Below are 24,401 nucleotides of genomic sequence, written 5' to 3'. Positions count from 1 at the left end.
AAAGGAAAAATACAAGACACCAGAAGTTTTTCTAAAAAGAAAAATTAATGTAACTACAAAAAGTCTCGGACCTTGTCCAGATTTGAACGTCGAACAGTATTAAGCCGCTACACACGCTAGTCGAACTAATGGAATGCGATTGATACCGAATTCACCCTACAAAGAATTCATCTACAGTCGTGCTCCTTAGATCTCTTGAATATCACAACGCTCTACACAATTGGTTCCCTTAGCTGACGACCTTTACATCCTAAGAGTTGCTTTAGCCTAAGTGAAAACTTTTCATACCAATCTTCCTCTAGAAGATAAACCTATTTGATTTATCTTTACATCAATATATCAAGTCTTTGCAATAGACAAAGATATCAAACCTCAGAAATCTGGAACACTTATACTGTGTTAGCTGAGAATCCTGGATTATTAACAACCTCTCAAGAACAATCTTAATCGATCAAATTAGAAGAGTTTTATACATCTATCTTGAGGAATCACATAGTATAAGACAAAGAAAACTTTGTAATTTATATCTAGATCGTTTATGAAAGACATTGCTACCTTCGATAGCACAAAAACACAAGATCGGGATATACAAACTATCAAGGTAAACATAGTCGGACCTAGCTTCACGAGTCCCTAAGTGAAGTCTTTAAGTGGTAAACCTAATTATGTTTCTCATAGGAAACCTAGGTTCATAGAGGACGAATGTGCGATCTCGGGAGGAATGGCGAAGATGAAAAAGAAAGAATTTTGAATACAAAGCTCATTTTCATATCCTCAAGGAGTTTCTCATTAACCGTATGGGATTTTAATACAATGTAATGATGGTTATGTGATGTTATAGTTAAGTAGACCTTATTAAGTAGAATGTCACGACATTTCAAATTAAGCAAATTTTCATTTTAAATTAATATTCAGTAGAATGCAATAACATTTTTAAATAAAAATAAAAATTAATGAATCAATTATCTAAATATACTACAATATCATCCTCATCATTATCACCAACTGGATTGTTATTAATTCCAGCTTGTTCTTTAATATATGCATGTAGCTTGTCAAATTCGAGTTGCCACACATGTTATTATTGGTTGTTCATGACTGAAGTGTCCGTACAAAAATATTATGCTTGTCATAGTCGTTGACAATTTTTTCTTGAGAAAAGCGACTTTTTTCGCCTTCTTGTTTTGAAATTTCCGTTCAACCGATCTTTCTTTCTCGACGGTCTTCTGATGTTCAATGAATTCCGCCATGTTAAAACCTTTGAAGCTCCCTCTTGAGAAAATTTTCTAGCCAATACCATCATTGAGAGCTAAGTTGGCATTTGGGTTTCTTGTGGTATCTGACGAAGAAGTTGGATTTGATGGACCTGGTGAAAATGGTGAATAATTTGTTGTTGAGAGAGAAAAATTGTATGGTAATCTTTCATGTACTATTTAATTAGCTGTTAACAACTAAAATATGATAACAACTTTCGAATTAGAAATATTTTTTCATTTTTGAGTTTCCATTTGTACGATACTATCCTTCCACATCAACATCCACAACACCACTCCTTTGGCCTCTCTTGTCTTGCATTATCGCAGAAACATAAGGCGACATCCTTATTGATTGTAATGAAGAGTTGCTACAAAACATTTGCATCACGATCATTTATGTTCATGGTTTGTTCTTGATATTTCATAAATATGCTACCCCACATGGTGTTACCATGTTGTTGTGGACCATCAATACAATCATGGATAAAATAAACATAATCATGACAAATACATTCATTTTTAATGATGGTGAATTTCACACCCGAACTTTTTTTTTTTTTTTACCTTTTCTTGAGATGCAAAGAAGATGTGATTAGTTTATTTTGTTTTAGATTAGAAGAATAGTGAGAGACTGAGATATTTTAAAGAGATTTAGAAATTCTGGTGTAAGTTAAAATGAATTTGAAGTTGATTATTTATAGGGGGAATTTCTGGTCGTTGGATGAGGAACTACTAATCGATGATCAAATCGCCAAGTGAGAGAAGACTATCGTAGGCTCTATCCAGACGATTGAGAAATGTTAAGACCCACCAACGATGAGGTCTCTATCGCGTATGCCTAAGTGGTATATTTGACACTTAGACACTTATGTTTGCCACTTTATTATACCTATGGTGGGCGCATATATCTCATGCGCATATGCATCCACATGCCTAAAATTCAACTATCATTCAACATATATGAGCAATTGTATGGGTCTGCATGGATTAGACTTTCCGAGTCGCAAAATACTTTTATGGTCATCCTTAGGTATCAGTTCTGCCAGATCGAATCTCTTGGTAATGGCGTAACATGAACTTATTGATTTGAAAATTGTAGTTTTGTTATAGTGTTGTTGTGAACAAATAAAACACCATGTAATTTTCTCTTCATTTTTACATAAATACACTGCCTATCAGTTGATTATATCATGAATTGCTTAATTGGCAGATGCGTGATTTCTCAAACTTCAGATCTTATATTCAGTGTAATAGCTAAGAGATCTAACCATTTAGATGATTGATCTTATATCGGCAGATGATAGTGCCTCTTTTCCAGATGTATTCCTATTGTCAGTGCAGTCATATAAAGAAGGCACACATGAGAGATTATTCTGGATGCAGCGGATGTGTTATAAACAAGTCAATATTTTAGCCTAGGGCAGGTGCGTGGGTATGAACATTAGTACTTTCAAAACATAGGTTGTCTGCAGAGGATATTTAGTATGACATCTTGAGTAAGTCTTCAAATTTGTTTTTCTGTTTTCAGTAAGTGTCCGATTAACTTTGATGCATGTTCTTATCTCGGTAATAATATAAAGTTTGATCTCGTTTTTGAATCAAGTGGATATCGTATGTAAATCTCCACCAACAAGCGTAAATAGATACCCAATGGAAAATTGGACATCAATTATATCATATTTGTTGTGGATGTGTAAGGGTGGGTTTATAGAGCATATGGTCAGCTTAACATAGTACGTAAATAACATTGTGGGATAGTGAATTTAATTAGTACATCAGAGTTATTTATCAAACTTTAAATTTGGTAAAAGCTTTATTTTTGTTTGTCACCTTACTTGCTCTGGTTTCACGATGGACTTTGCTTTCCTGAATGAAAATATTTGTACTAACTGGGAAGAATGAAAGAGGAAAATTGAGTTTATTCCCTAATTATGTTTTCATCGCATCACACTGTTCAGTTTGCTAGAACTAGCATTATACTAAACTAAAAGCTTTTATTTTATAGATAACTAGGTACTATTGACTTGTTCCATACAACAACACGCATTTTTCAATTTGCAAAATTTGAATGACCTCATAGAAAGAAATGGATTGTTTGACAGCTGATGCTACAAACTAGTTATTATCTATTGGTAGTTGCTAAAATCTGGAATTTTATGAATTGTTTATTCTTTCAGGAACCTGAAAATGCAACATCAAGCTCATCAACTCCTATATGGTGTGGAACCAAGTGCAACAGCTTCCTCGACTTCAACTGCTACAGATTTATCGCCTTCGAAGATATCACTGACAAGAACCGAAACTATGGAGATCTAGTTATTGATGTAACTGGAGTTGCACTTGAAGTTGGTGCATCATAATTTTTGTAGGTTTATCTCTAGATGTAATAATGTTTACAATTTGATGTGCATTAATTATGTTCACAATTAAATGTATATTTTATTCGAATGTATACAATGTTAGAATTTAACTTATTTATATTTGAATTTTGTTAACAGGTGCAAATGCAATTAAGTGTTTTAATCCTCACAAGGCACTAAAAACATGAGGACGGAGTTTTCACTCTGTAATATGGAATCATCTCGACGAACTTATTAATCAATTTTTTTTAAGAGATGATTAATTGCTCGTTGCTGTAGTCTGTCAATGATTCTTGAGCATAATTTATGCACGAGTTGTAGAAATTTACAAGATTTTGACGTTTATATCCAAAAAAAGTATGAACTAAAGATGAAAATTTGCGATATTTGGATGTATATATTCAAAATGAGTCAAACTGAGGATGACATTTGCAAGGTTCGGACGTCTATATCCAAAATGAGTCCAAACTAAAGACATTTTAGATCCAAAATGAGTTTAAAAGGATATTTTATAATTAGACCGAACCTAGTTCAGTGATTTTTTGAAGTTTAATGTTTAGATTCGAAGAACTTGATAAAATAAATCCCTGAAAAATTTGAAACAGATTACTGCATTCCTAAATTATTCACCGACGTTTTTGTTCATATTAGCAAAAGTTTAAAAATATGTAAAAGCGTTGCTAATTAGCATTGAATCGGACTTTCAATAGTTGCCGAATTTGTTTAACCAAGCGATGCAGACCTAAAAACAAATTTCAGAAAACTAAAAAACTAGTTTCGGACGTGAATAATGAAAAAAAAAGTTTGGGTATCTATTTAATCAATTGATCCTAATCTACTATTTTATATCTAAACTACGAGAGACTGATCGTGTTCGACGTATTCTTGAAGAGAAAAAAACAAGAAAAAAAACTTGATTGAGATGTTCTTGACATTTTTGATATTTTATCATGATCGATTAACAAGTATTATCATTGCCACTCTAGACGTTAAACCCTCAACAATATCGTTATAGGATAATAGTAGATGTATGATAATACAGAAGTAAACATCTTCATTAATGGAAGTATTCAATAATACTCATTACACAGAAAACAATTACACACTCAGTATTAATACAACTGAGTGGTTGATGTCCGTACAGGACAGGCTGTCATTTACAACTTACACTACCAGACATACTCAAACACACGCAAGCTACACATGTGAACTGTACGGATCTCTTAGTTGTCACTCTTATCCTTCACTGCTTCAGTAATGTTATACCACTTCAGTAAATAGCTTTGTATGGTTAATATCCCCCCTCAAACTCATGGGAGCCTCAATCACATTGAGTTTGAATCTCAGATCAGTAAATCTTGGACCATGTAATGGCTTAGTGAATATATCAGAAATTTGCTCCAAAGTATTCACATAGAAAACATCCAGTGCCTTTGACTGCACCATTCTCTTACAAAATGATAATCCAGGTGCACATGCTTCATTTTGGAGTGAAGAACAGGATTGGAAGAAATGGAGATAGAACTTATATTGGCACAGCCAAGTTGAGGAATACCTGTAATTGAAAAGTGAATATCTTGAAGAAGATAACATATCCAACAATTTCAGCAGCACTGTGAGCAAGTGTTCTGTATTCTGCTTCAGTACTTGATCTAGCAACAGTACTTTGTTTATTGGAAGACCATGAAACCAATTAGAACCCAAATAAACACAATAACCACCAGTTGATCTCTTATCATCAATGCAACCATCCCAACTGGCATCTGAAAATCCCAGAAGAAATGAAGAACCTTTCACAAATTGCAGACCAAAACTCAAAGTACACTTAATGTATCTAAAGATTCTTTTGGCAGCTAAAATATGGGGAACTCTAGGATGTTGCATATGTTGACAGACCAAGTTCACAGCATAAGATAATTATAGACTTGTCCATGTAAGATAATGCAGAGAGCCAACTAAAGATCTATATTCAGATGGATCAGTTAACAAATCTCCAACATCTTTTGAAAGCTTTTCTGACACTGCAATTGGTGTAGCACAAAGTTTGGCACCCTCCATATGAAACCTTATAAGAAAATCCACAACATACTTTGTTTGAGAGAGCATCAAAGTATTAACATCTCTTTTTATCTCAAGTCCCAAGAAATAGTGAAGATCACCCAGATCTTTAATTAGAAACTAAGTTTGGAGAGTAGAAATAATTGTCTTGAGAAAAGATGAAGAGGAGCCTGTTAACAATATATCATCAACATATATGAGTGCCACTGTGATTTGAGAACCAAGTTGATGCTCAAAGAGAGATGGATCTGCAACTGAGTTGACAAACTTCAGATCAATGAGAGTTGTGGTTAACTTCTCATACCAAGCCCTTGGGGCTTTTTTAAAGCCATAAATTTCTTTGTGTAATAAGCATACATGATGAGGCCTATCTGGATCAATAAACCCTGGAGGCTGAGTCATATAAACTGTTTCCTTTAAATCGCACCATGTAAAAATGCATTGCTCACATTTAATTGATGAATGGTCCAATCAAACTTCACTTCCATAGATAGAATTATTATTATTGTAGTTGGTCTTTCCACTGGACTAAATGTCTCTTCAAAATCAACACCCTGTTGTTGATGATATCCTTTAGCCACAAGTCTTGCCTTGTAAGTGTCAATGGTACCATATGCCTTGTGTTTCACTATAAATACCCACTTGCAACCCACCAGATGTTGATCAGGAGAAGGATCAACAAGAGACCATATTCCTGCTTGTTGCAAAGATGTAAACTCTTTTGCAGAAGATACTCTCCAAACTTTAAGCTTATTGGCATCAGTAATAAATGTAGGAATAGATAAATCTGTAGCAAGTAAAGCTAGTGGAATTTTGTGTTTAGAAGCATAATATGACTTTGATGTTCTTATGCGATTATTACCTCTAGTAACCATGTATGAGCATTCTTAGTTATAGATGTAATAGAATGAGGTACTTGAATAATGGGTGTAGAAGGAACGGCGGAAGTGGTGGTAGCTGCAGGAACTGTAGTATTGGAAGTTAAAGTAGAAGAAGATAAGGGAAGTTGAGGAGTGGAAGAAACATAATCCTTAAAAGGAAATGAATTATCATTAAATGTCACATGTCTATAAATATACACATGACCAGTGGATGGATCAAGGCACCTATATCCTTTTTGAGTAAGATTATACCCTAGAAAAACACAATGTTTGCTTCTAGGTTCTAGTTTTGTGGAAGTATAAGGTTTTAGCCAAGGAAAACAGGAGCACCCAAAAACTTTGAGAAAATCATAATATGGTTTCTTATGAAATAGTTTTTCAAAAGGATCCATAAAGTTGATAGATCTAGTAGGCATTCTGTTAATTAAATGACTGGCAGTAAGAAGAGCTTCAACCCAGTAAGAGAATGGTAATCCATATTGAAAAAGTAAAGTTATTGTGACATTCAATAAATGCTTGTGCTTAGTTTTTACAACACCATTTTGTTCTAGTGTATGAGAACAAGTCTTTTGATGAGTAATTCCTTGTTGAGTGCAAAAGTGAGCTAAAAATTAATTAATGAATTCACCTCCATTATCAGTCCTAATTGTAATCACGGAATGAGAAAATAGGCTTTCAATTCTAAGAACAACGAATGAAAGGCATGTTTAAAATCATCTTTAGAAGATAATGGCAAGACCCAACAGTATTTGGTGTAATCATCCACTATATTAGCATAATAGGAAGAGCTTGAAATTGAATTTTCAGTATAAGGACCCCAAAAGTCTATATGAAACAACTCCAGAGGTTGTTGAGTACTTGAATGAGACAACTTAAATGGAAGTTTTTGACTTTTACAGACTTTACAATCCATACAAGTAAAAGTTTTATTAGATACATTCTTAAGTTGTAGATGACTACAGATTTTCTGAAAAGTTTGAAAAGAAGGATGACCAAATCTTCTATGAAGAAGAGCAATGTCAGTTGTTGTGGCTGATAAGGCATGAGGTGAGTTGGTGAATTTGATAAATATATGCCATTTTTATGTGGACCTTGGAAGAGTATCTTCCCAGAGATCATATCCTTCACAGAAAAACCATTTGAATCAAGAGTTATTGAACAATTGTTATCAGAAGCAAACTTATGGACTGAGAGTAAGTTATGAGATGATTGAGGAACTAGTAGAATGTCATTTAAGGTAAATGAATGCTCAAGAACATGTTTATTAGAAGATCCGATATGAGTAATAGGCATACCTTCTCCATTGGATGTCTTCATGATTTCAGCACCATCATAGTGTGTTATCTCTTGCAATGAGTCAGAAGTAGAGGCAATATGAGAGTTAGCACCACTATCTGCAATCCACTCATCTGTGTCGAAAATGTCTGATGCAGCTAACATAACACTTAAATTTGGTGGTGGTTTTCTTCTTTTATATGAGAAATTGAGTCTTTTATTGCAAACATCTGCCAAATGTCCCTTAGTGATACATATTTGACAAACTGGTTCATCTTCTTCAGCTGTGTATCCTCTTCCTGAGAAATTTCTTGTAAAGATATTAGGATTTGGATATCTTCCAGAAGAACCTCTTCCTCTATATCCTCCTCTGTGATTGTAAGAGCCTCCATAAGCATTTTTGTTGTTATGTGCAAGAAAAGCCTTTGCTTTTGTATCATGTTTGATGCTTTTGACTATCACTTATGACTGCTTCTTCACTAAGCAAGTTGTTATGTAATTCAATACAAGTCACTGGAGGATTACGATGCCTCATAGCAGTTGCAAAAGGTATGTAATCAAAATTCAAATCTTTCAAAGTAATTACCACTAGTTCCTTGTATGAAATTACCTCTCCTGCAGCAGCAAGTTGATCAGATAATCCTTTAATTTCATTGATCAATACAGGTACAGATTTGTTTCCTTGAGATAGGGAGAGTAATTTTGTACGCAAATGAATTGAATGTGTAGAAGATGCTCTAGCAAATCTTTCTTCACTACTTGTCCAGAGTTTATGAGAGGAAGTAGATCTGGAGAAGTATGGAATTACATCATCTGAAATAGTAGAATTAATACACATGATGATAGATGAATCTTCATCCATCCAATCAGAGCAGAGTGGATTCTCAATTTAATTTTCTTGATTGCGCTGACTAGTAAATTGAATTGGACATTGAAAAGATTCATCTAAAAACTTCATCAACTTATACTTTTGAATCACTGGACTCATTAGGTTTTTCCAGGTGATAAAATTGTCTTCTTTGAGTTTAAGGTGAACAAAATTCGTAAGATGATTGATAGGAACACGAGAAAAGGAATTTGCGTTTGGATTTTCCATTGTAGAATGAAAATCTTGAACCAGAAAATGAGATGAAGAAGAACAGTAAGAAAGAAAGAATTGAGCAGTTTCCAAGAATTACCTTTGAGCAAGAATACTTCAACAGTTGAGAAAAAAATATGTAGAAGATGAAGAAAATCTAGATCTGAGATATTGAATCAGAGTAGTCTCTCAATAACATAATCGAAAACAATCTGATGAAATCAAAATCAGATGATTCTACTGAAGAGAGACACGTGATCGAATGATCTTTACCCTCTGATACCATAGTAGATATATGATAATACAGAAGTAAACATCTTCATTAATGGAAGTATTCAATAAAACTCATTATACAGAAAACAATTGCATACTTAGTATTAATACAACTGAGTGGTTGATGTCCGCACAGGACAAGCTGTCATTTACATCTCACACTACTACACATACTCAAACGCACGCAATCTGCACATGTGAACTGTACGGATCTCTTAGCTGTCACTCTTATCCTTCACTGCTTCAACAATGTTATCCTGCACCACTTCAGTGAATAGCTCTGTATGGTTAATAGATAGACATGATAAAATATAATATTAAAAAATTAAGGGTAAAATTGACACTTGGTTATTTCTATCGTAAAACCCCATATATGCTTCAAAAAATTTAAATAATAACACCCCATAGCTAAAAAAAAGAACCCACAATTAGGGGATATGAATAGTGTCTGCTAAGGGGTGTTTTTTGAGGGCAAAAATACTAAAATACCCTTCTCTCAAAATAAAATTTAAAAAACTTAAAATCAGAAAAAAAAATCATATCCCCCATTTCCATCTTCACCTCTTATTAATCTCTTTTAGGGATTGTTCTTTGAAACCTAAATATTCCCCACTCCCTTTCAAATTCTCTTCTCCTTCTCTGCCGGCTCCTCGCTTTGAAAACGATTTTTTTTTAACATTCTGAAGTGATGAAGACCATGCCGGAAATGATGAATACCATGCCGGAAGTGATGGATACCATGCTGGAAGTGATGAAAACCATGCCGGTATAGATGAAGACCATGCCGGAAGTGATGAAGACCATGCCGGAAATAATTTTTTTTTACATCGCCGGAAGTATTGATGAAGATCATGCCGGAAAACGATGCCGGCATGCTTGGTAACTAACATTCAATGCCGTAACTAAGTGTCGGCATGCTCGATAGAAATTTATCGATGCCGGCAGTCAAGTGGAAAAAAAATTCAAGTTTCTGGATACTTTACATTTGTGCCGGCAAAGAAATTTAAGCAACATACCATGCCGGTAGCAGTACCGACATGCTCGATAATTATGAAACTGTGCCGGCAGTGGACTGAAAACCAGAAAAAAAATTCGAAACGGAATAGGTTTTGAATTTCAAAACCAGAAAAAAATTTTACGAGACGCTGTCTCGCACTCTGCTAGGGGGCGTTTCCCCCATGACCTGACCGGTCAGGTCGATCACCGAAAAACTCTGCGTAGTGGCAAACATTTATGAAAAATTCCAACAAATCCCGGCATGGTTTTTTGGTTGAATACCATGCCGGTATAGATTCTTTCGGCATTGTATTCATACCACGTCCATGCCGGCACAAAGCTTTTTCAGCTGCAAAGATGGTGGATTTAAAGAAAAAAAGTCAAAATTTCAACCTCTTAGCAACTATTCTCTCTTCACAATCATCCTTCATTTTCACCAAAAAAAGTTCACTCTCAAATATTTTTTCCCTCCTTCTACTCTCACCTCACTCACCCAAATTCAAATAACGATACACACTAATCATTCATCAAAAGATCTTAAGATTTACTAATTTTAATTAACCACTAAACTTGATTAGTGAGGGGTAGATTAGGATTTAAAAAATAATCAGATAAGGGGTGACCCTGATTTGATATTTGCATCCAATTTTTATCTTTTTCCTCTATCCCGATTATTTTTCATGTCCCCAATTGCGCGTTCAAAAAAAACAAGCCGTGCGTCTAGTAAAATACATATAAGATAATTTTGATTTTGGGCCATGAGCCCATTTCCGCTTGCAAGGTCACAAACCTTTTCTTTTTCTTTTCCTTTTTTAGGTAGTTGAACAAATTATTGACCACGGGGATCATTTTATAGTATTTTCCACTCGGAAGCATGATTCAATCCTCGTGCAATCAATCACTTGTCCCGGCTACTCTGTAAACAATGACTATAGCATTTAGAATTTTGATAGACAAGATTAAGTAGTACTCTCTTATTTACTTGTCCTGGCTACTCCTCTAATCACAATTGTCCTGGTTACTCGTTCCTGTTGCCACAAATTATTGAACTCGGGGATCATTGATCATATCAGTGATATCACATAGGTTTTACAATTCACATGAGTTGTGTATCATGACCGAGCCAGAAATCCTTTACAAGGGGGCTAGTCCACAATAAGTATATGTAGGGGAATCTCACTAAGATTTTTTTGAAAAAAATACTAAGAACTTCAAAGGATTTATATTGAATTAACAAAACATAGGGGGTACCCTTGAACTCCATGTAGCTCCGTCTCTTCATCCAAAACCAAAGAATGCAAAGTTAGTCATATACAGAGGCCAAAGTTTTCATGGTCTTAAAGCCGACCGTTTTATTTACGTTAACCGAATTTAGTCAAGTAGTAACAGTTCAAAAAACTTCGGTCAAGTACATAAGCCAAACTAATCTCTTAAAGAGAGTTTAAAAGAGAATAAAATATCCTAGCGTTTTTAGGGGCCACCCCAAAGGATTTAGGGGCCATCAATTTATACCCAGCCAAAGACTCTAGTTAAGGGGTACCCTATATGATATTGAAGTTACATAAATGTTCTTATGGTAAAACTGTATGAAAACCAAATCAAAAACAATTCTACTCATTTCAACTCTTCTTCTTCCAGTTTCCTATTATCTTTCGATTGTGGAAGAAAAAAAAAATTTCCGCTCCAAAGTCAAATGGCCCCAATTAGGTAAGAATCTATCATTTTTGGGGTTTATTTCGCTTTAATTCGGCGAATCGAGAAAAAATAATTCTAGGGTTTTCGGTTATTTATCCAGATTCGGGCGATATTCATGCTCCTTTACTTCCGAATGTAGTCGTGTTCTTCATTTCTCAAGAACATCGACAGTATTCGGGAGAAATATTTGATGGTTATCGGTCGAATATTGTTGGTCATATCTTCCTGGATACAAACTGGTAATAATCGGTAGTTTAATGAAATTTTTGTCTCCCGAATATATTTAAGTAGACACACAGTATTCAGAAGTACACTCACTACCGAATATATATATATATATATATATTGAAAAATCTCAAAATTTCTGATATATGAAAAATCCCATTTTGGGGCCAGTATTTATTCGGAAGACAATATAATGTTATATACTTCCGATTATTTCAATTTCAAAATTTGAAAAGTATAAGTTTTTCCCAAATTCTGATTTTTGGGCCATCGTACATTCGGGACTTTACAAAACAATTATCCTCCAAATATAGCAAGTTCAAAACAAACCACGCCTTGGCTCTAGGTGGTTCCAAGGGCCAATATAGAATGTTAGACAACCCATATTCGGAAGTTTGGGTAACTAATTATACTTCCGATTATTTCAATTTCAAAATTTGAAAAGTATAAGTTTTTCCCAAATTCTGATTTTTGGGCCATCGTACATTCGGAACTTTACAAAACAATTATCATCCGAATAATATAGTCGTGTTTAGAAATACCAACTTAATCGGTAGATAAGAATTTAAGTTTTCCACCGAATGTCTTATTCGGAGGTAATACGTGTATCGTTAACAACCGATTGTAGTGCACCAATGATACGAAACCTCAACGGCCATATTTTCAGAAACCTCAACGGCCATATTTTCAAAAATTAGATCCGTTGGAACTCTAATCTATATAAGGAGGGTAACCCCTCTCAGTTATTATTGAGTAACAAATCTGAATGAAAAACCTTTTCAATGGCAAGTCCATCATCAATCGACAACATACTTCGAAGATGCAAGCGAACAACTACATCAATTGCAGCAAGGGAAGAAGAAATACAAAAAAGGAACAAACAACCCAAAAAAATTAAACCATCGTTAGTGGCAACGGAGGAGGAGGAAGAGGAAATCAAGGCTAAGAAGCGAGGTCAAGAACAATTCCATCATAGAGAAAGATTAAAACAAGTTGAGGAAGAGACCGAATGGATAAAAAATTATTACATTGTGAAAGATCTACCCAAAGAACAGCAGGACGATCGTATATTTTGGATAACGTTTCATTGGGTCCTTTTGTTGGTAAGTACAAGAAGCCACGCCACAATTATGAACATGTTATCTTTTGCCTTGTTCATAAGCCATTCCTTTGCCTCCTTCTTACTTCCAAATGTCTAAACGTGCATAAAACAAAACAAACCTAATAAGCATAACCATTTAACATATAAATTTTGAAAAAAAGAAAAAAGTAGTAATGAGTATACCAAATCGTTTGCATAGTATAGGGAAGTGTCGGGCCTCAAATAGAAGTCATCAACAAACTCTTCAACGACCTGCATATGAAAGCAACGAATTATTATACAATAATCGGAGGTTATTAAATAAGTCAAACTTCCGAATATTCTATATTCGGAATCCTATCGGTTACCCAAAACACCCGATCTATGCAAATGAATGTACACAGTTTACTGAGTGAAAAAAATGATATATTCGGAGGTAATTAAATAAGTCAAACTTCCGAATACTTTATATTCGGAATCCTATAGGTTACCCAAAACACCCGATTTATGCAAATGAATGTACACAGTTTACTGAGTGCAAAAAATGATATAATCGGAAGCTAAAATATATAGTAAAACAGCCGAATATAAATAACCGGGAGATAACTTTAATCGATAAACATCCGATTTTCAAGTTTTCGGAAATTTTATTTTGAGGCCACTGTTATATTCGACAGTCAAATAATGTTAAACTATTACCGATTGTAAAGGATAAGAATACTGAGTTTTGAAATTTTCTGAGGAATTCATTTTTGGGGCCATTCGGAGGTAAATAACTCTACATAACTACCGAATGTGGATATTTTTGGAAAACCAGTTTGGGGTTTTTCTCATATTCGGCAGTAAACTAGTATCTTGTAACTACCGAATATACATATTTGGTACTCAGTGTGTTATATTCGTAAGTTTAATCTAGAAATTATCTACCGAATCTGGGTAGTTCATGGCATTCAATGCATGCAATAATCGGTTTTTCTTGTTTACAAAAGCACACAAACGCATGCAAATCGAGTATTTGAGTTTCTTAACACAATACCTGTGTTTTACATGCATCGTTAGCTTCAATATCATGCGATTCTCCATTTTCTTCCATGAAAGGGTCGTCTATGTTTTCCTCTCCACAAAAGTTTGGATCATTCAACATATACCCCAAATCGTCTTCTCTAAACGGTCGTGAACCCTCAACATTTTGTTCTTCGTCATGATTCTCACCTTCTTCTTCGTATCCATCCATTTTTGTAGTGATAAAATGAGTTTTCTCTTTTTTTCCTTCACCTTCTTCTCTATAACTCTAACAACTCAAAAATTAAAAAGAAATGGAAAAAATGAAACACAAATCATTCTAATACTGCACCGACTACAATCGGAAGTATGAGAACGATTTTGGCTTCCGATTGCGTTCGGAGGGTAACAATGTTATCATATCCTCCGAATATATAAGGGTAATTTCGCCATTACGAATTACGCGGGGCTGGCTACATTTTCCTTTTGGGTGACCTTTTTTGTTTTATTGTTGGCCCCTAAATCTTTTTGAGAGGCCCCTAAAAACGCCAGGTAAAATATATAGTATTGGCTAGAAAAAGAGATACACCTTTAAACAGTTTGGCATGCCAAACTTATTGACAGTACTTCCCACTCGGAAGTGAAAGGTAGGTAATTAATTGAATCTGAACTAATTTCTCATGCAGCTTTAAGATAGTCATAAGTACGACTATCATAAATTTATTTATATCCTTCTTGTCAATGATATGACTAACCATTGGAAAAATAACTAAATCACTTTCTGGTATATCAGCGGTTCAGCACTAATTAAGTGTAATAATTCAAATTTAAGAAATGAATGATTTAAAGTAGGAGTAGACGGTTCAAAATTTGCTTGGGAACAACCATCTTGGTCAGGAGTCCGAGTGTCATACTTACAATCAGTTAGGAAGCCTCCTTGGTCAGTTTGATTTTCACCATGTTAATCCAAAAATTAGGCTTCATATAATCATGAAAAGGGGCCGGGGGTATACTTTGAATTTGAATATTCAAATTTTAACTAATATCTTTGGATATTTTCTTTCTCTCATTTTTCTCTCTATAAAAGGCATATACATGTTGTGAAGTAAACCCATCTCATCACAAATTGATCACATTAAACCAACAAATTTGGAGCTACTAAGAGTTTTGAGAAACTATCATCTCGGCCTCTTAATTACCGCTACTGATCGAAATGGAGATTCAACCAACAACTGAAATGTTAACATGGGTAGTTATGGCAGCAGCAGCTGCCATGCTAGCTCTCATCCTCACGCGAAGCAGACGAAAGGCAGGAACCACCAGTCGTATCCCACCAGGACCCCCTGGATGGCCAATATTGGGTAACATCCTTGACCTCGTCGGGTTCAAGCCACACAGAACTCTGGTAGATTTCAAAAACAGGTATGGCCCATTGGTTTGGCTACGATTAGGCTCTGTCAACACTCTTGTTATATGCTCAGCAGAAGCTGCCATGGAAATGTTTAAAAACCACGATCACTCCACATGCAATCGCCACTTGAACGAGACATTGAAGATTGGTGGATCTTACACCGGCACAATCACACTAAGTGAATATGGTCCATATTGGAGAATGCTAAGGCGTCTTTGCGCTACTGAACTTTTCTCTCGTAAGCGTATAAATGATACTGCTCCTTTACGTAGAAGATGTGTCGATAAATTGATGAAATGGATATCTGACGAAGCCAAAGAACAATCAGATAACGGGGTCGAGCTTGCACGTTATGTATTTGCGACCTCTTTTAACGTGATTGGAAATTTAATGCTTTCTAGAGACCTTGTTGATCCAAAGTCTAGCAAAGGAAATGAGTTCTTCAATTTGACTTCTGAATTAACCGAGCTTACAGGGAAACCTAATATATCTGATTTCTTCCCTATCTTACGTTGGTTCGATTTACAAGGATTAAAGAAGCAGACAGAAGCAAAACAAGTCCAAGTGCTTGATATTGTTGGTAGCTTCGTGGAAGGACGTCGCAGACAAGACATTGAAGGCAAACAAACCAACACCAAGGAACAAAAAGATTTCTTGGATGTTTTAATGGAATTTGAAGGCACCGGAAAAGACGAACCAGCTAAGATTTCAGATAGAAATCTCAATACATTTATACTGGTGAGCTAGTTATTGACCAATTATCTTATGCATGGATCTTCTTGATTACTTAATTATATTAACCAATTTGAGTTGTCTTCACTGTGTAGGAATTATTTGTCGCTGCAACAGAGACAACTAACAGTACCGTGGAATGGGCAATGACAGAACTCCTTCGACAACCAGAGGCAATGAAGAAGGTAAAGGATGAAATTGCTAAAGTTGTGGGTTTTGAGAGGAAGTTAGAAGAGAGTGACATCGAAGATTTACAGTATTTAGATGCAGTGATTAAGGAGACGTTGAGACTACATCCTCCAGCTCCACTACTCATACCTAGAAACGTTATTAAAGATACCGAGTTAATGGGGTATGTTATACCAAAGGATACACAAATTTTCGTCAATGTTTGGGGAATTGGAAGAGACCCAAGTAGTTGGGAGGATTCCGATTCGTTCATGCCCGAGAGGTTTATTGCTGCTTCAAATCTTGATTATCGTGGACAAAACTTCGAGTATCTACCATTTGGAGCAGGGAGACGTATTTGTCCCGGGCTTCCTCTAGGTCACCAAATGCTTCACCTTGTGTTAGGTTCACTGCTCCATTCTTTTGACTGGTCTCTTGCAAATGGTGTCACTCCTGAGACTCTGGACATGGGAGAAAAAATGGGAACTTCACTAAGAAAGGATATTCCCTTGAAAGCAATACCGAAACCAGTACTTATGTCGGTGTAAGGTTATCAATAGATAATCGAACTTAAGTGACTAATTACAAATTATTGAACTAGGTAACTTGGTATTAAAATAAGCTAAGGTCTCTCATACTTGTTCTGAAGACCTAAGGTTCATCACGTTATGTCATTCTACCTTTCCATTTTATTTTGTTTCTTTTGTTTTGTAAAACAATATCAGAGTTCAATTTCTTTGAATTAATGTGGAAATCTTTATTGTTTTGTTCTTATTGCAAAAGTTTGGCACCTTGAGACTTGAGAGTTAGTTGGAATTCTATATAATTACACCTAAGGATTTTTCAAGCATTTATCAGCACATTACATCTTTTGTGGTGGAAGTGGAACGGTTCTCTGCATCACATAATAATATGATATGTACATATATGTTTGGTTCAACCTTTGGGTTTTTAAAGTACAAGTGAATGTTCACAACGTTCACAAATTTCCAAAAGCAGAATGTTTTTAGTACACTTGATGCGCATAATAGATTCATAACGGTCTGATTTTTCTCCTGAATTATCAATCTTGAGAAGACTGACCAAAATGTTTTATACCCCGTCAACTATTTGCAAATCAATCATCTAAGTAATCAAACTATACATTAAGCTTTTATTTTTGTTTCAACAAATTCATTTTAACATCAAAATTTGGTAATGTCACAATTACGGGAAAGTGAGTCATTATGGGAAGCATAAAGAAGGTCATTGATCAACCTAATGATGTAAGGGACACCCAAGAAATGTATAACAAATGTATATCTGTTATCACCAAAGATTAATAAGGTAACATGGTAATTTAGCTACTTCTTGTAAAACTAAAATACAAAGAAATGAGAAATCTAAGCCTAAACTTAACGTACAGAAATTATCTCCTCCGCCTCTTCCTCTTGCTCTCTGTTTTTCCTCTTCGTCTCATTTTGTCTGTTCATGATGGCTATGACCCATATGACTACAAATTTTACCAAATGAGTTTCTACTTTTCTCCAACAGCTCAAATCAATGTTTTTTATCCAACGTTCAGATTTCTAGCTCAACTGTTCGCTAATCTTCTACGAGAAAAAGAAAAAGACCCTTAAAGAAGAATCGCAAATAGTTTGAACTCATTCAAAGATAGTTTGTATATGAATACTTGAACTCATGACATATAGATCATCGCATCTTTGACGAAAGACCAACATACCATGAACCATCCATAACTCGGTCACTGATTTTTAACCATGTATGCTGCAGATATAACTGGATGGCGTAAAACTAGTGTTGTAACAGAGAAAACTGGATGGTGCTTCATTCACGTACTTGTAAAAAGTACTTGATTGCACTGGTTTTGCTTATACTTGATTGCACTCTCCTTTGATGCATAATTCACGTACTTGTTAGTTGATTACCAGTCGACGTACTTGTAAGACTTAGGCCTATCCAGTATCCACACACTATTTTCTGGACACTCATTCCCTAACCAGTCTTGTATTATAGTGATTTTAATACTTAAACCTCCGATAATGTATGTACACCTTTCATCATCCACCACGTGTATAGAAAGAGACACGTGGAAGGCATGCAAAACGAGATATCAAAACATGATAACAAGCATCTCATCAGAAAATGCCACCGGTCAGCAGATCTGACGGTCAGGGACAGAGGATCACAGAGGTATGATGGCTTAGAGGAGCACCAGATAATACCCATTGGGTGTTAATACACCCAATCCCGAGGAAGATCTCATATCAACGGCTGAGAGGAAGTTTGACTGACACAGATGTGAACAGACAAAGAGACACTTGTATGACACGAGCAGACATCCATCTACCCGCATTAAATACCAAAGAGATATACACGTGTCAATCAGCTCGTGGAAGAGGCGAGGATAACCCTTCGTATTCAAGCTCAGGCCGCAGCATATGCCGAAGACCTCTGCGTAATGGGCACAAAGCACAAGAAGATAAGATTACAACGGCACCTCAGAAGTAGGACCCACGTTCCAACCCTTTAAATACCCCTCTCCACTGAGAGAGAAGAGGTCGACCAATCTAGAGCAATTATAGGAGAATATAGGAGAGAGAAATAGGAAGAGTAAGTAATCCCCCTACTTCCGCAGACCTATGTATACTCTAAAGTCATTCGACTATCTTTGTAATCATTCAATACATAGTGAAACACCAGCCCCGTGGATGTAGGCCTTAGTGCCGAACCACGTAAATCTTTTTCTTATTTACATTTCAGCACTTTACATTCAGCGTTGAACTTCATGTGCTTTACATTTATACTTGATTCTCTGTTTATTCCTTTATACGAACATTATTTATGATAATATTCGACTAGACAATGACAAGCTCGAAGGATTTGAGTCGATGAATCGATATAATCATCCTCTTTACACATACGACGCACAATTTTAGAATTAGAATGTATGCGAATATTGTTTGTGAACACGTGGATGGCTTCGTGATTTATGTGTTCACAATCTGGCGCTAGAAACAGGGACTTTGTCCCGGTAAAAGATTTATCTTATCCTGTGATTTCACCTTAAACGCGCATTATGGTTGTGCCCTATTCTGGGTTCAGCATGCTTTCAAAACCTTTTTTATTCTGGGTTCATGATCTTCATTTTCACAAACACCATTTCAAAGCAGACAAATCCACGGCTATCTATCACAGATTTGCACGTGAGGCGTTTTTCTTTTAAAACTAAGACTTAATAATCCAGATTCATGAGTTCTCGTTACGGATCTACCTTTTCAAGAGTTTTCCTTTTCAAAAGTAGTCTGAAAACAAGGTCCATGATTGTTTATTAGAGGATTTATATTGCGAAAACTAGACCGATGGAGTCTTTATGTTTCTCTTTTATTAAGGCCCTTGGGTAGCTCATTTCCTCTTATTCCACAAATTTTGCGGATACGAATGGCACTAACCCGATCCTCGTGGATATCTTTAGTTCTCTTTATTTATTCCCCTATGCAGAAAAGGACTAAAAATTGAAAAGATACTAGAGGCAGGAAAAACCAAAGCCTCATCAAAGGAGACACCGAGGATTATCCCGGTCATGACCCGAAGCAAGCAGAAAGGAGACAAAGCTAAAACAGCTACTCAGAGGCAGGATGCTGCGGAAATCACCTCACCTATGAACACTAACTCCATTGCATAAGCGGCTCTCAAAGAAGCAGCCACAAAGAACAACGCAACTGTTGCGGCCCTCTAGGCTACAGAAGCTAACAAGACTTTGGTTTCAAACCAAATCCATCAACAAAGAGAAGGGGTGGCAGAATCTATGACACATCAGCCCGCACATCCACCAGTCTTCGGAATGCCGTCAACCAACGGTCAGAATCAAACCATACCAGTGGTTTTAGTACCGCGGGTGGAAGCTCAACCGGGGGGGGGGGCAAAACTTGGAGATACCAACAATTGAAGATGATCCTCTACCACCCTTAATACACACAGTAGACGAAGGGGGAACTATGGACATAGGGGTACAAGCCGAAACTCCCAATCAGGGATCAAACCAGTCCCACCCATTGATGGTAGAGCTCGAAAAATTGAAAAAGAGCCAGCAGGTCTACGCAGATGCCGTAGCTCTTCTGTCCAGGGAGAACCAAGACTTGAAAGATAAGATTTCCCAAAGCACGAAGACTATCCAACAACTGGACGAAGCAAATTCTAAGGCACCAGAGCCTAATCGAGACCGAAGAATCATCCTAGCAAACGCCGCTAGGGGAAGCAGTGCATCCGATCCGGAATATGCCGCCGAAGACTTAGACTATTATGACAGTGAAGTTCGAAGAAAGAAACGCTCAACTTAGCATGAGAACGTGGGACATTACCGCGTGATGGAAGAGCTGCGTGATGAGATGATGGCTGAGATCAGGCAGTTAAAATCCAGACAAGGCGGAGGAAGGCTTGAAGAGGTGGTGAAATAAGCTAACTCCACGCCCCTAACTCATCGCCTGACAAATACCCCCATTCCGTTAAAGTGCCCTGTCCCAACTTTTGAATGCTATGACGGATCCAGTGATCCCGCGGCACATATCCGGTATTATAATCGTATCTTAGCCCGATGGAGTCAAAACGACGCCGTCCTCTGTAGGTATTTCCCATCAAGTATGAAGGGATCGGCTTTGTCTTGGTTTGACAACCTGCCACCTGATTCCATCAACTCCTACGATCAACTCGCAGAGAAATTCTTGAGAACCTACATGTACAACAAAGCTGTCAACATCGGAATGGATAAACTTTTTTATCTGGAAATTGGTTACAAGGAGAACACGAGAGAATACACCAACATATGGCACAAGATCTGCCAAGCCATAGGGAGTGTGGATCCCGTAGTAAGCATCAACTGCTACAAGTAGGGATTAGACCGAATGAGTCTACTATTTGTTGAGATCCACGGAAGCGTACCTAAGATAGAAGGAGATCTTCGAATAATTATTGAGAAGTATGCTCGTCTTGAAGAAATCCAGCGTGAGAACCCGAGGGCACAAATGCAGAGGTATCACCGTACCAATTCCGCAGAACAAACCAGCGGGGCTAAAATAAATAGCTCAGTGGAACGACCGCACGAATATAGGAAGGAACGAAGAGATGAACGACGAAAAGACGATCGAAAATTCGAAGATCAGGTTTACACAAAGCTCAATGCTAGATACGTTCGGATCTTGCGAGAGATCAAAGGAAGGGAAAATTTGGAGTGGCCGTGGTCTAAGGGAAAACAGCCCCCAAGGACTGAGAAGTCTAAAGATTACTGTGAGTATCATTGCTTCAATGGACACCAGACCGAGAAATGCAAAAACCTCAAAATAATGATCCAAAAATTGATTGATGCTGGCGAACTCAAGCAATACATACGAAAGGAAGTCACCGAGGACATATCCAAACGAACCAAGCAAGTCCAACTTCCAGAGGGAAAACGCACAATCAACACCATCTCATGTTCCGAAGCCGCAGGGCCCTCACTTACAGCGCAGATAGGAAAGAGGCTACAAAAGCAATTCGAAGACCACTGCGAATTATATAAGATTGATGGCGTAGAGGTGGACGAGCACGAAGAGTGGATGGACGCACCTATCATCTTCGATACTGAAGATATCGAAGAAGATATGGAAGACCATAACGATCCCTTGGTCCTCACACTACCAGTGGCCGGATGTAACCTCAAAAAGATCCTCATCGACGGGGGGAGCTCAGTGAACGTTTTATTCTACGACGCCTTCAAACGGATGAAGCTCCATAATGAACAACTGATGACCTCTTATTACACCATCTACGGGTTCAACGGAGCGCACACAAATCCATTGGGAGACATCGTGTTGCAGGTGAACGTCGGGCCCACGAAAGTAGAAAAACGATTCAGCGTGGTAGATGCCCCATCCCCCTATAACGCCATTATTGGACGAAAGTGGATACATAAACTCAAGGGAGTGGCAGCAACTTACTACCAATATCTTAGGTTCCCTACACCCGAGGGAGTAATGGAAATCAAGGGAGATCGGGTATCTGCAAAAGAGTGACAGGCCACTCAGGATCGTATCAACAACGAACAGGAAGAGCAGCGAAAAACCCGAAGGATCAAAAATAAAGAAGCTGCGAAAGAAAAGGCCATAAACCTGTTCCTCAAGAAAACCGCAGGGAAGGGCTTGACAAAAGATGATAATGTCCTTAACACAGAGGCAAGTACTTCAGCATCCAACGAAAGACAGAAGCATACCAAATAGCAATTAAAGAACGTCCCAGTCCTTGGGGACCCGAAGCCGGTGTTCACACCAGTGGATCCCATAAAAGAAATCAACATAGGAATGGAAGAAAACCCGAAGATGATCAAAGTAGGGACCATAATGGACGAAAAAAGAGAAGATTCCTTAACCAAATTACTTAAAGAATACGCGGATGTATTCGCCTGGAAGTTAGGAGACATGCCGGGGATTGATCCAAAAATAATCCAACACGAACTGCGCATCAAACCAGGCACGCCACCTTTCAGGCAGAAAATAAGAAAAGTTGCACCAGAGTATCATAAGGCAGTAGAAAAAGAACTTCGGAAACTACTAGAAGCAGGCTTCATCAAGGAAGTCAAATACCCTACATGGATCTCCAACATGGTCGTCGTTCCTAAGAAAAATGGAGGGGTTAGGATATGCATCGACTTTACTAACCTCAACAAGGCATGTCCAAAATACAACTATCCCCTACCGAGCATAGATCAACTGGTTGAAGCAGTGGAAGGGTACGAAGAGCTGTCATTCATGGACGTATATTCTGGTTACAACCAAGTACCCCTGGCATAAGAAGATCAACTACACACAGCATTCTACACCCCGCATGGCCTTTATTGCTACACTAGAATTCCCTTTGGACTTCGAAACGCAGGGGCAACCTACCAGAGAATGGTCGATGCTATCTTCAGGCCATGGATTGGTAGTAATGAGGTTCAAACTCTCGGACTTGTGAATATTAAATTTAAAGATTAAATAAAATTATATACAAAATTATTAACAATGGGTGCGAGAGGTAACCAAGACACTAGATTCCACTATTATGCAAAATTGAATGATAAATATTTCAAAACTCTATTCAATTCTTAATTCCTCTTTTATCTTTAATTCACTATCAATCATACAGATTCTCAAACATTATTTGTAAACCTTAAGCATAGATTATCAAGAGATTAAACCAAGCATAACCTATCAAAATGAATAACAAATAATTAAGACAATCAATCAAATAATTTAAAACTCCGCAAAAGCAGCGATTAGGTGAATTATATAATTAAATGAAATAGTTACCCATTTATGTTGCGTGAATAGATTCCTCCATTTCATTGGTTACGAGGGAATTAGCTCATCATAGTAAAAGTGCTCTCAAAATAATTTATTATGGCTCAAAAATGGTTTAAAAATGATGAGAAGAAGAGAAAATGGTGTAAACAGCTAATGTGCGACCCACAGGAAGCGTCACATAAGAACGATACATATGAATTGCTGTAATAAATTACGACCCACACTCCGCTGTCGCTGTCACTGTTGAAGAACGACTGCTCTGGCAGGTCCGTTCTTTGTGTTCTTCATCATCATCAGCAGCAGCAGCAGAGTTTTGTTAAACTCTGATTTCGTCTTCTCTAGCTCTCCCTAGCTCCCAAAACTCTCGACACCCTTTTCCAAACTGTTTTGCCTTGTATTTATAGTGAATTGGATCCAAAAATCCGACCATTGATTGCATATATTCTCCATTTAATCCAAATATTCTCGGCTGCCAATAATAACGAAAATTTACAAAATTAACTCTGTCACACGTTAGAATTGGTTCTGCACACTCCAATTCAGCTCTCCCACGCCTAGTAAGTCGTCGAACGTCCCTTAATCACTTCCATGCATAGC

The 24,401-nt window shown here is 36.9% G+C and overlaps 1 protein-coding gene across 1 annotated transcript; it reads left to right on the top strand.

Annotated features, from left to right (window-relative positions):
• The first annotated feature begins 15,077 nt into the window (after positions 1-15,077).
• Positions 15,078-17,273, top strand: LOC113347822 (cytochrome P450 76A2-like). Its single transcript, XM_026591493.1, has 2 exons — positions 15,078-16,329; positions 16,419-17,273. Exons 1-2 carry the CDS (start codon positions 15,394-15,396, stop codon positions 17,037-17,039), a joined length of 1,557 nt encoding a protein of 518 aa, XP_026447278.1. The 5' UTR covers positions 15,078-15,393; the 3' UTR covers positions 17,040-17,273.
• The last annotated feature ends 7,128 nt before the right edge of the window (positions 17,274-24,401 follow it).

This window comes from Papaver somniferum, chromosome 2 (genome assembly GCF_003573695.1).
Source record: "Papaver somniferum cultivar HN1 chromosome 2, ASM357369v1, whole genome shotgun sequence".
Classification (NCBI taxonomy): Eukaryota; Viridiplantae; Streptophyta; class Magnoliopsida; order Ranunculales; family Papaveraceae; genus Papaver; species Papaver somniferum.
Note: the sequence above shows the minus strand (reverse complement) of the source record. Positions and strands in the feature narration are given on the sequence as shown.